Below are 14485 nucleotides of genomic sequence, written 5' to 3'. Positions count from 1 at the left end.
TCCTAGTCCTTAAACTTATTTCTGCACATAACCTTGAATCCACCTGAGTATGAAATGTGCTTTATAAATAAAACGGTTGGCTCGTTTCCTGCTATGATTTGTCAAAGTTTGCCATGAGAGAACATAACACTTTCAGAACCCTGAAACCAAACACCCAAATTCAGCCATCGTTTTCTCCACCTATGAGGTTATGTTTCACCCCAATTCATTTGTACATAGGTTGGTTTATTTGTTAACAAGATTCCACAAAAACAACTGAACAGATTTCCAGAAAATTTGGAACGATGTGGTATGGGCCAGAAAAGAAATTTAATGTTGAGGTAGATCCAGGAAGTTTTTTCTCTAATGCTGAGATAGCTGCCCCCCCCCCCCAACATTTTCACTATTATCCCAGGGAATAATTTGTAGACCTTGATGAAAAGAGTCAGGCACATTTAGGGTAAATAATATCAATGCGTGTGTGAAATTTCATGCAGAATGATTCAATACAAGAGACGGTTGATCCTTGGGTATGTGCCGAGTGCCATTCAAGTTTATGCCTGTTCTCTTGTGAAATTCATTAGTCTTTCTTCTAAAAGACGTTAAACAAAAAACCCACAACATGTTTCATTTTCTCATTTTTTAATTAAGGTTTGTAGTACATGTCGATGTATTACATCCTTTCCCAGGAACCAGGTAGCTCCATCCACTTATTTTCACCCTTTTTTAAAAACCATCATCTGTCCATACAATTCAAATCTGATTTTACATTTAAATAAAATTTAAAAAAAATTATTTGATTTCACGTAGTTATTTTTTTGAACTTCTTTTCCTACTTTTCTTTACAAATCTTCACTTCAATAGAAGGTGTTAGCTTGCAGAAACAAAAACAAAACAAAATAGAAACTAAAGCAACAACTAAAATGTAAAGACAGTGTTGCAGGTGAGGAGCCAGCTGTTGGCTCTGAGGTAAGTGTCAGCTGCTTCCTGCTGCAGGCCTCCTGCTACCTCTTCTGATTCTGCTTGGCCTGCTTCAGTAAAGTGTCAAAGTCTAGTGCATGAAACTTGCCTTTCACAGGCAATGGATCGTACTCTCTACTCGAATCTGAAAAGAGAAAGACAGAAAGTCAGTATCGCGTTCAAATAAAGGGACAAAGGACAAATAAAGGAATATCCGGGCGGTGGCGTGTAAATAGCCATGAATGACTTAGTACTTATTGTTTTGGGGGTTTTTTTTACATCTTGGGGAAACTACAGAACAGAGATTTTCTTTGTATCATGCAAAATGCAGCAATGAAAAGACAACGAGGTGAGAACTTCTGTTTCATTTGTGACATCGACCATGACTCACCAGGGGGAAAAAAAACTCCTCTACTGGCAATGGGAAAGGAGTTGATATCTTTGAGTGGGTTTAAAAAACTAGCCAATGCCAATATTTTCTTTGTAAAACAGTTAATTGGTAAAAAAAAAAAAAATTGTCACTATCTAATGATCCAAGTCAAATGTGGCTGTGATATATCATCAGAATCAACAGTTAAAAACCATGTGTAGTGTGTGCTGTGAACGGTCGGGTCAATAAAACCTCCACATTAAGCAAGACAAACAAAATAAGTCTCTTGAGTAGCATAAGCTCTACGCCCTGCTTTAATAGCCATGAAAAACAGACTTTGTAGTAAAGTCAAACAACAATCTGCCTTCTTCCCGTCGTGTGATGGTCCAACAGCGACCATGTGATCTGCCAAGTTTTAGAATTATTGGCAGCACTTCACAAAGTACCACGGTTCTCAGTGGCATTTAGTTTGTGGTGAAAACACAATCAGGATGAACGGCAGCCAATAACTTTAATCTTCTGCAAACCACATCGACACTGTTTGAATGGATTAACATGGCTCTGGGAAGGAGCTACAGGAACTTCTCTGGTGTCTGTCGATTTGATGCCGTGCCTCACCCAAGTCAGCATAGTTGCTTTTGCAGAACTGTCTCCTTCCGCCAAAACACAGATCGAATGGCAGCTCGTCAGGTTTGCGCAGCTTGCTCCCATTTTCAATGGCCGTGAAAGCATGCTTGGTATCATAGTAAGTCACAAAGCCATAATTGTCCCTGTGAAAGATACAAAATATTAGTCCATTTGTCCAGTGAAAACCATGAAGAAGCCTTGTTCAGTCTTGAGCTGTCACTTGCTTTTAAAAGAGCAACCTGGAGGTGTTGCCAGGAGGCCCCAGTTATAAACAAGTCTTTGCTTTAGCACTGAAGCTTTGCCCAAGAGGTCACAGATGAGACCAATAAGGTTCAAAGACCGTGCAATTAGCTCATATTATATCCTTGTGAAAATTACAACAGTAACCCCTGATAAATGCTTTAGAGAAATGTATAATTAATGTCCAATTGTCATGGTTTATCTTCGTACCCGTGGTCTCTAAAGTGCAAGGTGCAGTCTTCGATCTCGCCAAAGTAAGAGAAGCGCTCTTTAAGTTCTTTTTGGGTCATCGTACCACGGATTCGTCCAACGTAAACAACCCGTCGCTCCTCCTGAGAGAAAAAAAACAAAGTAAATCAGATAATCTAATTTAACAATACTAGAATTTGCTTATACATGCGTGTACTCAGGTTAATATTAACTTACAATGGCTTTTTCCTTGCATCTCTTCACCGGCTCCTCCATTTCGCTGTGACCATAGCTAGGTGCATATGAGGGACTGAGGAAGACAAGATGAAGTCATTTTTTAACTTCATGTCAAAAGTATTTGTATGAGGACTATCCCCTAGAAGAGCATGATATATAAACTGTACCTGCACCATGGCTTGCTCCTACTCCACTGTGCTTGTCTCTGAGGGGATCGAGACCGCGACCTGGAACAACTCCATGAGCCAGAATGAGACGAGGAATACGAATACCTCCTCCTCCTGGGAGGGGAGCGGGACGCAGAGCAAGAGGACCGTGATGATGAACGGGATGAGGAGCTGGAACTGCTCTCAGAGTTACGGGGACAATACCTAAATGAAGAAAAAGGAAGTGAGGAAACTTGCACCTTCTAGAAATCAACCAGATGTATTGACTGGGGGACAAACCTTTTCTTAGCTGGACTACGTGATCTAGACCGAGATCTAGAGGAATGAGAGTCTGACTCTGAACCACTGGACATAGGGCTGGGAGAACGGCGGGATCTTCTCTTTCTGGACCGGCCTCCGGTCCTTTCTTTGGGGCTAAATGTGGGGCTGGGTGTGCGAGAGTCTGCATGACGACGGTAGGTCCTGCCGAATGGCCCTCCCCTGGGGCTTCCTTCTTTAACAGAGGAATCGGTCTCCTGCCGAGCAGGAGAAGCATCAGGAGTTTCCAGAACGGAGCTGTGATCCAGGTCATCCGTCAGTGGGAAATCTTGAGTTTTGGTTGTGAACTCAGGGTTCGTAGTAGACGGGACAGAATGTGCCAGGACAGCTGGCGTTGTCTGTGCGATGACTGTAGTGGGTTGCATGATGGGTTTAATAGTGATGAATGATTGCGGTTTGACATTCCAGCGTCTGCCTGGCTCTCCAGCAGAAGTGCCTTTGTTGGGGAGGCAATAGTCGTGGTCCATGCACGCCAGGTCGGGGTCGACAGTGGCGGCAGCGGGAGTGGGTTTACTGCGCGACTTGAATGAGGGCAGAGGCCGAGCCTCTATCTGGATAATCTTGGAGGGGCTGGACTTGCAGGCTTCAGCCGCTTTGCTCTTCCCCAGCAGGGCCACAGGGGCCAGAGGTTTCCACATCTGGTGGGGAGGAGTGGCTGGAGGAGTAAGAGCTGGGGCAAAGGAGAAAGAAAGTGCACCACAATTATACCAAACACATGTGCAAAGGGCCCTTTGTGTCTTATCAAGATTTACAGTTTCTAATGACTGTGCGTATTTAATACTGGAAGCGCAGAGAGAACAGAATCCATACAAGGGCAGAACAAAAGGAAATGCGTCTATTTGAATGATTAGACTTAATGGACTCATTCTGAAGCCAAATGATAACATGCTGAATTACCTGCAGTACTTAAGAGGTCATTTGCTCTCACTCGCTCCACAACCTTTTTCTCTGGAGCCAACTCAAAACTGCAAAGTAAGCACAGGAGCGTGTTAGAACATCGCTAGTAAACAGTGCAGCGCTCACCTCGGTTGGTCCAGTCTAGGCACAAAAATACAAGCTTAATAGGTTGCAAAAATTCAGACCTGAGTAGACCATCACTGTGGGCAGAACAGTTGGGGTTTTACGGTAGGTCTTGGCAAAAAAGTGGGCATTTGTCACCTCCACACACTCTCACACAAACACACTGCAAACAGGTTTCACATCCCCTGGGTGTTTCCAGAGAAACCATTGCCCCATCAGTCACACAGAGCAGCTTGAGGGCTGTAGGGTAACTCACCTTGAGTTTCCTACAGCTGCTGCTCTACCAGAGACCTCCGGCAAACATTGCTCCTCTTTGGCTGAAGAGAGAGGGGACAGTGAATAAATAACAGAGGACAGGGAGCGTGTAACACCAACAACTCACAAACTTGATACTGTGTGGATATGTGAATATCACATTTATTTCAGTGTATTTACAAAAGAATTTCATTAAATGGTCAGTGTATTAAGTTATTGTGTTTCATAAACGCATCTGACACGAGCGATGGAACAGGAAGTACAAGCACTTGTTCGAGTTGGGGCTTGTACATCAGCCCAAACAAAGACAGCAGGGTGAGAGTTAAATGGATTTGCGGACAGGGCAAAATTCCAGCAGCTGAGCAGGCAGGAGCACAAAGCAGCTTCTCCGCCCCACACACAGCAGCCAGCTCTTAAAAACGGGAAATGTTGCAGTAGACCAAAAAGAAATGTGCCGTTATGAAGTGCCCTACTATCGTGTTAAACACACCTCTCCAGGTGGGTCAGATAAGCTTTGAGTCAATAAGAACATCCTGACATAAGTATCTTTACTGTAGGGCACTTTTGTCGGACTATAAACTCTGAGGCAGACCTTGCACATGCTATTCGCTAATGATCTAAATTCACTGATGATGGCTCTTACAAATATGCTCAACATCAGTATATTTGTTGTGACCAGTAAAGCTCTTTAATTAATCTCCGAGTATCGTGTAAAATCAAACTCATTCTACCCACCAACCCACAGCTGTTAACCAAAGGTAGTGCTGCTGTCTTGTATTCCACTTCCTGCGGTTACAAAACCATGAAAACGGATAGTGCGACTGCATTTAGCTTGTTACAACACTATCTGAGCTACTAAGCAATTGGCAAGAAGAACCACCCTAAAGCCAGAAACTAGGCATGACAAAATAATACAAAGTGGAACATTGTCAAACATGATCTAAACAGAGCGCTTCCGTAATCACAGCAAAAAAAATAAAAAAAATCAGCCATTATTGATTACCTTGGGTTTCCTCAAACTGCTCCAGTAAGCTGGTCAGATCAGCAGCTTCAATTCCTACACAAAGATCATTACATTATGAATTATAACACAAAACACACCCATACACACAAATGTGTTACAGTCACGCTGCAACAGACCAAAGACATAAATAAGATCGATAGTAAACGGTACAGGTTCAATTACAGTGGTGTCAGACTGGTGTAGGATGACTTCAGAGAACATTCTTGAAAATGGACAAGCCAAGTGAAATGATTTTTACACTATCACCACTGTACATTATACATATTATACTGCACTAACAGCAGGTACAGCATTTCCTACATTTGCACATCAGCACACTACTGGATCAGATGAAGTGAGGGCTAGAGCTCCAGAGAGGACACCATTATGGCAATTTAATTATGCATGTCACTTGAGCCATTTTCAGACATGCACTGAACTTTGGACATTTCCGGAAATTATCAGGAGAGGCTGTATGTGAGAATGCAAATGTCCAAATATTTGATATCTATCCACATGAAGATGTAACACGGCTAACCTAAAAAAACAGATGTAAAATGGTAAATACTATCAGCCAATGTTTTATCAATCAAGACAAGCAGTCATCTTTATGCTCACCTATCTCACTGGTGAAAGACTCAATCAGCTCCTGTGTTGGGTTCTTCACCTTTTGGGGCTTCACTGCTGTAGTGGGCTTCTCTTTTGTTATAAGCAGAACAGGTTTTGCCTTTAGACTCTGAGAGTCTGAAGGATGTGCAGCTGGAGAAGAGCAGAGCTGGGTGCCACACTCCGTTGGTCTGGAGGATTTAATATCAGCTGTGATGGGGCGGTTGAATGTGGTGGCATTGGTTACGTCAGGCAACTTTTGGAAAACAACAGTGGTTTTCTGGGGGACACTGGGGGCAGTGGTGGGTTTGATTGGCTCTGTAGTGGTTTTAGTGAGCTCAACAGACTTTCGAGACTCAAGCTGAGTTTGGGACTTTTCATCGACTTCACTATTTCCTAATGAAAGCGCAGGAGAACATTTTCCATCTGCTGATGACATGAGCCCATTGGCCTGATTTAAAGATGCTGGAGACCGAGAACTTTGAGGTGCTGCCGGTTGAGCAACAGTACTTTGATGTGTGGGTAAATCCTTCACTGAAGGAACTGGGGGCTGTTCGGGTAGAGAAGGTTTGGGTTTAGGAACTGGAGTAGCAGTGGAAACTCTGCTGGATGAAGCAATCATGTAGGCTGGTGGCACCAGCAGTGCCTCAGGGGTGGGCGGTGCAGCCGGTCCCCGTGGCTGCCATGCAGGTTTGACCTCCTCCACTTCCTTCTTGCCTGCTTGGGGGTTGGGGCGTCGAGGATCCTTGGGGGTGGGGTCGGGCAGGCAGGGAATTGGGGGAAGCTCTTTCGGAAGCTCTGGGAGGCTGGGCCACTTGGTGCTGTTGTCGTCTCTCTTTTCCATCGGCGCTGGTTTCTTCTGCTGTCGGAGCCGCCGATACTCCGCTAGGCTAAGTGATTTGGGTTTCGGCTCTGGGACTGCGGTGGCCACAAGAGGGAGGGCTTCACAAACAGGTCCTATCATCTCAGGTGTTGTGGGACTAGGAGCAGCTGCTGGGCTCTCTGAGGACAGAGTGACAGGGACAGCAGAGGGAACTGCTGATGAGACTTCCAGCTTCTCGGGGGATGGGGCCAGCTGTTCGGGGGATCCATCGGGCTGCTGGGAGCTCACTGCTGTGGGTAAACAGCTTGGCCGACTCGTTCCTGGGCCATCCCTTAACAGAGCCTGTTTGGGTGATGCATATGAGGGAACTTGCACCCTACGTTTAGGCAATAGTGTTGTAGTGGTGATATATGTTTTTGTTTCAGTTTTGCATGGGCTTAGTTTCTTAGGTTTCACAGAGGAAGAAGAAGCTGGAGTCGAGGCAACAGGAACCTTTGAGACTTTGCATTTCTTCTCTTTGACTGATCTTTTCTCAGGCTTTCGTGGTACCTCCTGTGCCGTTTTTCTCAATGTACCACTCCTGAGAACTCTTACTTCCACAGGCTCTGGTTGGCTTTCTTTCTTAGATTTCTTCTTCTTTTTTCTCCTGGAAGAGCTTCTCTCTCTAACCTCTTCCTTCTGTCTCTCTACGATTGTCTCATCTTTAACATCTGTACACAGGCCTGGTGTTGCAGCGGCTGCAACTTTCACTGGAGCCTCGCTGACAATTATATCTTCATCATCATCATCAACGACTATATGCTCCGAACTGTCAGAGTCCACCTCTTCCGCAAGTTTCTGCTCATTTTCTGAAAACTGCTCTATAAGTGGCAAAGATACCGGGAGCTCCATGTCTGGGATGGCCAGTATGGGTTCACCATTTTCCCCCTGATCCACAACCTCGAATAAGATGCCTCCTTCGGGCAACATCTGTTCCCCGTCGTCATCCTCGACACAAATGGCCATACAGTACGGGTGCATGTGTCTGACCAAGTCCGCAAGGCTAACTGAAACACCATCTTCCCCGTCCTGTTCAAACATTACAGGAAGTGGGAGGGTAGCACCTCCCCAGTCTAACAAGTCATTGTCAGGAGATGAAGCATGTCCCAATGGGCTCAGACTGAGGGAGCCATCGTCTTCTTCCTCGCCATCACTCCTCTGGAGAGAGTCTGCCAGTATCCTGGGGAGGCTCTGGGTGCAGAAAAGAAAGGAAAATGTCAAACTCTGAGTCCTTTCTCTTATTCAAGTTTACACACCAACTGATTATTGTGCCAATGTACCTTTCCAGTTGATGTGGGTCTTCCGCTACAAAATGCATCTTTTTCAGGAGGGGAACGGGACAGACACAGCAGCCTCCTGAGCTGGAAAGTCAAATAAAGCAAAAAGCATGAGGACATTTATTACTTATTGACTTTAGGGGTAAATTGTACATTTACAAAGTAAACAAGAAGTATATTTATATCCACAGAAGTCAGCAGATTGTCCTTCTACCCCACTTCACTCTCTCTGTCCTGAACTCAGAGGCCAGAAGGGTGATGTCTAGAGCAGAACTCAGTGAGACAGAGTTATGTACGACAGCTGGACACTAACCGGAGAGTGTTCCCTGCCCTTCTGACCTGACAGCAGGTCTGAGTCAGGGAGTGTGTCAAACGGCGACAGGTTCTCATCGTCAACATTGTCGAGGATCTCCGTCAGCGCAGTTAGCAGCGTGGCTTCACTCTCCTCGTCCAGTCCTTTGGTCTAAATAAAAACATCAAAATGAGATCAAAGCCAGAACCTCGGGGAGTGTAAACATACAACTGAACAGGGCTTAAACATCATATGTCTCTTAGTTTGCTGTAATACTGAAGTTCATGCCTCTATTGTTGGTGTGTCCTCAAAGATGGAAAGGATGGAGGGGTCTAAGCAGCTTTGAAGGGCTTCCATCGTTTCTTCAGAGCTCAGCCCTGCAGTCTGGAGGAGAAAGAGAGAGAGAAAAAAAAAAAAAAAGAACAGTGAAAATATGATTCAGGCAAAAACTATCTGCAGGAAGCCACCCACGAGTACATGATTGTGGCAAGCAAAGTTTAATGACCACATCATTAGAGACAGCTAACAGACTTTCACAAAAGCATCCGAGAGCAGCCCACTGCTTTAATCGTATGTGCACATTTTAAACAACTTAAACCTATAGGAATTATTTATTGAGTTACAAGCAGCTTTATAGTTTCTATGTTTTTTTCCCCCTGTTAATAGTTTTTTTTGGTAGTTTTTCCTTATTGTTGAGAGTTAAGGACAAAGGATGTGGAACCTTGTTAATCCCTATGAGACAAACTGTGATTTGTGACTATGGGCTATACAAATAAAACGTTATTGATAAATTAGATTTTATTTGATAGAAAGTGTAATTTCACAGACAGTTTTTTGAAAGTAATTTTGAGTATGGTCCACAGGTTGAACATCATTGTAGTACCACACATCAACCACTGGGCTGCATTTTCAATACAAGTTTGACTTATTTTCCCTTTTAAAAGAGCATGTCCAGGTGCCTTTGACTTCGTTTTCCTAGATGTTATTCTACTGACGACCTTAATGAACATTGACGGTTTACATTAATATCAAAGGACGTGGATGATAGAAGGCACTATAATACGATTTATGAGTTTAATTGATTTATGAAAAGGGAAATCAAAAAATGTATGGCCATCTGTATTTATGTAAAATATATTTTGGGGGCGATTCATGAGATTTCTTATTCCTGCTCCCTTTTTGTTCATGGAATGTGTATAAGTGTAGGTGTATCTTTTTGTAAAATTGTTTTTTGGGTTACACTGAAAATAAAATAAATTGAAGGATATTTCTAGGTTAAGCCAGACATCAACAAATAAATGTAAACTAAATCACTATTGCAAATCTTTGAAGGTAAAGTCAACTTTCAAAACTGACATTTTATTAGAAAACGTCCTTTCAGACATTAAATCTAACTTTGTGCAAAAGTCTGACAATCATAGGGCAACCTCACTTTTCTATTTGGTGGTTGGAACAAAGAATAAGTGTCCGGGCCTTGAAAATGAGAATCAGGAAAGGAAACCCCACAGGGCAGCAGAGAGCACACGCTTTGAGTTGAAGCTTGAAGAAGAAAACAAAATTCCAGAGGCATTTACAGAAACATACAAGAACATCAGAGAATGTATGTTCTGGACCTTCTCCAATACACTGTCTTACTTTATATAATTATACATTCTATATAACGTAAAATACACACCATCACATAATCTTGGAATATAGGCAAGTCTTAACTAGTTTAATAAATAATAAACATTAAACAGCTGTAGTCTCTTTCCAAAAACTACAAGTCGAATATACACACACAGCACTAGCTCAAGCATAGAAAACCATTATAAAATAAGTGATAACATTTTGTTATTTGCTTTAAAAACGCAGAGGCCTTTCACAGTGACCCACGTGTGGCTGTCTATGCGCAGACATGTTTGATCCTGGCCTCACCCCGTCCACTGGGAGGCCACCTTGCCCACGTGTTGTACTACAACAAACACCAGCAGGGTCCTCATCCCCCACCACATCTCCCATGCATTTTTTTTACAATCACAAACCAAAGAGACCCCGATTTTTAAATCCACAGCGATGACACTAAAAGTTAGAACAACAAAACATAACGAAGCCTACTTATAAACCCCAGTGAGGAAGTGCATGTGCAGTGATTAAACGGCGTCTCTGCTGCGCATGCGTGAGGGAATCCAACATGTGATCCACCACGACTCAACCACATGTGGACACAGGTTTTGAATGAAAAGTTGACATGGTGCTGCAGAGCGATAGTGACACAAGTGTGTTTGTGTGTGAATGCAATAGTTGTGTAGATATAAAATAGCAGGAGGACTGAATGTGTGCTACACCACTGATAAACTGATGTCACAGTACTGCAACGTGCTGGCATGGAGCCTACAAGCTACCCCATGGCTAAACATATTACGCAGAAGCCCCTAAAAACTGTGAAGCACAGTAAAGAAGTACTCATCCGCATTTAAGTATTGACTGATGGAGGACTAGCATGTTGCAGTGTTGGTTACCACGTGTTATGAATGAGTTGATGGCTCGGACACAGCGTGCTTTATAGCACATACACGCACCGATACAGCTTAAATGAGCGTTGCACACACCGATCACACAACTGGTGCACATGCCACATCGACCAACAGTAAATATACACAACTGTCACTTCATTAGCTTTAATGGTGGATGTTTTAAAAAGGGAGGAAACCTGCATCGCCGGTTGAGTCTAGCTACACTGAGTCACCAGCTAGCATTAACACACTGCTACAAAAACACCATGCTTTATACTGTAGCTTTATCTGTTGTGTTACAATACACAACAATACACAACAAGAGAGTTGTGCGGCTGTTGGCACACAAAACAGTGTGCACTTTTACTATAAGTTTCACCCGTGAGACCACGGTTGCATCCACGTGTCACTTTTCCACGCGTACACACAACACGCGCTGCCCTGCTACTTAAAAAATACACACACACAGTTGCTAACAGTGGGTTTACATTGTAGAGAAGAAACTCCACAACTCGTCATTTACCTCGTCTAGTATGTCCATGGAGAAAAACTCCACATTGCACGCAGTTAAGATCTCCTCGCCTGCTCCCCACCGCGCCGCCATCTTGCTAGTGTACTCCTCTGCCCCGGTTCCGCTGCTTTCAGAATGAACAGTGACGACGACACGCACACACTCTCACACTCACATACACACAGTGGACACACACTGCGCCGGCACGAGGAAACGTGGATCCCACATTCCCGGCAAAATGACGCAGAGTGACGCAGCGAGGGTGAAAGGTTGCGCAGGCCACGTTTGTTTGTAGTTCTGTTGAGTGAGAGGAGACGGCGCCACACTGCGCTGTGGTGGTCTCATAGGTCTCATACACTGTATATAAAGTTCTCATATTGTAAGTGAAGGTCTCATAGACTGTATATAAAGTTCTCATATTGTAAGTGAAGGTCTCATAGACTGTATATGAAGGTCTCATAGACTGTATATAAAGTTCTCATAGACTGTATATAAAGTTCTCATAGACTGTATATAAAGTTCTCATAGACTGTATATAAAGTTCTCATATTGTAAGTGAAGGTCTCATAGACTGTATATGAAGTTCTCATAGACTGTATGTAATGTTCTCATAGACTGTATGTAAAGGGTGGTCTCCTGTGTGTATCTGAGTTAATTACACTCCAGGATTAAAAACACTCTACACACGACTTTTACTGTTGTTTTTAAACATTATATTTCATTTTGTCTTGACTTTAATGGAAACTGTGGCTGAAACAACTCTGCAGGTGGGTCAAATGTTAAAGGCTTTTTAAGGTTGAAACTAGTAGAGCTCGTTTTTTTTAAATCTTTTTTGTTAGAGCTTTAATCTACTTTAGCTAACATTTATCTATGCATTACCTCAGCTTTACCTTATCTGTCCTTTACCTTAGCTCTGAATTATCTATACCTTACCTTAGCCACACCTTATCTAATACCTTAGCTAAACAGTATCCATACATTACATTAACTTAGCTTTAATTTAGCCTTTCCGTACCTTTGCTATATGTCACCTGATTTTAGCCACACCTAACCTTGCCTTAGTTTAACTCTCCCTTAGCCACACCTTAGCTTAACCTTACCTCTCCTTAGCTTAGTCAATCAGTGACAATTGTATCATTGTTAAGGTAAGATATGGTTTTTAACACTGTTGATTTGTTTGATATTGTTGTGAATGGAGTATTGTTTGGATATTTGAAGGTGCGATCTTGAACTTTGGAAACGTGTGAGGGGCATTTTTACATGATTTTCTGACATTTTATTATATATTAAGATGAATCAATCGGTCAAAAACTAGAAGGGCACTCAGAAGAGTGCATACCTCCGCCATGTCCTAACGGTCCCATTGTGAAACCACAGAGGTAAATGTCTCCCCTTACAGTAGGTTCACCTGTTGTCATGTGACATAGGTCCAATACTTAGGTCACATGATTACAAAGGAAAAAGCCAGTAAGTGGACGCTGAGGTAAGATTATTTTATCTTCAGGTTTGGACCGATGTAATGGTATAATCCCTTTAGAATCAGTACAAAATTTAATTTGCACAAGGGAATACCACTATGAAAATATTTATTCCCCTCAGAGCTGTGGAGGTAAATTAAATAAAGGATGGTGGTGGATGTCTGTTTAGCACTGAGTGTAATACATGAAGGAAAGGTATGACGGGTGAACAAGAACATAGGCTGTGAAACTCAGAGGTGGGGATGAAATTGGGTCAAAGACAAAAGTGGGGGCAACGCGTTCCTCATTAGGATCAGTACAGCATGGCACAGAAAAGCCATAGGCAATTCCCATTGTCCCATAGGCAGAAATGGATTAGAGGTGAGCCCACACACAGACACACTCTGTGGTCCTCCATTGTGGTTTACCACTCTGTCTGTGTCTCTGTTTTACATTTGTCATCTATTCTCTGCTCTGTGAAAAATAAAACTGCCGTGTTCTCCCACAAGTATTAAAAATGCTTCCACATTCCCTGACAGCTTCCTCACTGTAGCAGAGCTCTTCGGTAAACTTGTGCAAGCACCGCACACGCATATCTGAGAAAGCATCCTTGTTGCCAAGCAGTGTCAAAAAACAACAGACGCCACCAGGTTACAGACCCACTGCAGTGGAGCTCTGTCTCGGCTGTGCTCTATCTTTCCTGGCGTCGATCCAGGAGTCCCTACGGCAACAATTACGAGTCTCGCTGATCGGTTGTGTCCCTTGCTGCATTTCCATTTCGAAGAACATGAATTCTCGATAAAGAATGAGACCATTTTAGGCGTGTGTCCGGCTCCTCCTGTCGAAATGTTGAAGCATCATTGAGCAACACATGAACCCCCAAAATTGCCTCGGATGAGTGTGGGAATAAGTATGAATGAACAATGCACTAAATGGCTTCAACGGTGTCCCATTAATCTCTGCATATGCATAATTAGTTTGAGGATCTAGTTTCAGCTCCACACAGACGCAATTATAATTTTTTTTAACTCAAGTTGTAATCCGTGTGTTTGCAGCAATCCACATAATCCCTGCTCTAATGTGCTGTGGTGAGGGGACCCAAAGTTAAATAAATTCACATTTAAAGTTACTTATTCCATTACTTGATGCTTGTTCTTGCTCTACATTTACAGTGGTTTCCCATGAGACACAACAACAGGCCCAAATGTTCTGCCTCTCATCACCTGTCATGTCCGAAACAACCCACTGTTGCTCACATTTTCTCCCCCTGTTTTCTGAGAGGAGAAGGAGAAGGAGAGGAGCACCACTGTGCCCCAACCCACTCCCTCACCGCTACCTACCGCTGCTCTGCCGTTGCCATGGATACAGTGCCCTCTCTCCCCCTCTCCTCTCTCCTCTCGGTGGGCATGGAGGGATGGGGCTGGAGAGGAGAGAAGAGGAGAAGTGGCTCTGGCTGCTGCCTCTGCGTCATATTCATACCAGTGCAGCTGAGATCTGCCCCCTCCCCTCCTCTTCCTCTCCACCTCTTTCCTTCCTTCCTTCCTTCCTTCCCTCCCTCCTTCCTTCCTTCTCATCATCCAATTTGCACACTGCTTTAGCCCCCCCCCCTCTCCATTTGTG

The 14485-nt window shown here is 43.5% G+C and overlaps 1 protein-coding gene and 1 non-coding gene across 2 annotated transcripts; both read right to left on the bottom strand.

Moving 5' to 3' along the window:
- Positions 1 to 604: 604 nt before the first annotated feature.
- pprc1 (PPARG related coactivator 1) lies at positions 605 to 11667 on the bottom strand. Its single transcript, XM_034608482.1, has 14 exons — positions 11421 to 11667; positions 8691 to 8786; positions 8424 to 8573; positions 8114 to 8194; positions 5984 to 8024; positions 5366 to 5419; positions 4364 to 4424; positions 3985 to 4052; positions 3049 to 3757; positions 2770 to 2973; positions 2603 to 2675; positions 2387 to 2508; positions 1928 to 2079; positions 605 to 1084 (listed from the first exon to the last, which is right to left on the bottom strand). The coding sequence occupies exons 1-14, from the start codon at positions 11499 to 11501 to the stop codon at positions 984 to 986; spliced, it is 3993 nt and encodes a 1330-aa protein (XP_034464373.1). The 5' UTR covers positions 11502 to 11667; the 3' UTR covers positions 605 to 983.
- On the bottom strand, positions 2148 to 2283 carry LOC117776103. Its single transcript, XR_004616401.1, has one exon. It is a non-coding gene; the product is annotated as a small nucleolar RNA SNORA50 (small nucleolar RNA).
- Positions 11668 to 14485: the final 2818 nt, after the last annotated feature.

Source organism: Hippoglossus hippoglossus, chromosome 15 (assembly GCF_009819705.1).
Source record: "Hippoglossus hippoglossus isolate fHipHip1 chromosome 15, fHipHip1.pri, whole genome shotgun sequence".
Taxonomy (NCBI): Eukaryota; Metazoa; Chordata; class Actinopteri; order Pleuronectiformes; family Pleuronectidae; genus Hippoglossus; species Hippoglossus hippoglossus.
This window is presented reverse-complemented; position numbering and strand designations above follow the sequence as displayed.

Coding starts and splice junctions, on each gene's coding strand:
- pprc1 (XM_034608482.1), bottom strand. CDS start 11,501: ATGGCGGCGCGGTGGGGAGCAGGCGAGGAGATCTTAACTGCGTGCAAT. Junction 8,574..8,690: donor AGGACACACCAACAATAGAG/GCATGAACTTCA, acceptor GTTTTTATTTAG/ACCAAAGGACTGGACGAGGA. Junction 5,420..5,983: donor GTCTTTCACCAGTGAGATAG/GTGAGCATAAAG, acceptor ATCTTTGTGTAG/GAATTGAAGCTGCTGATCTG.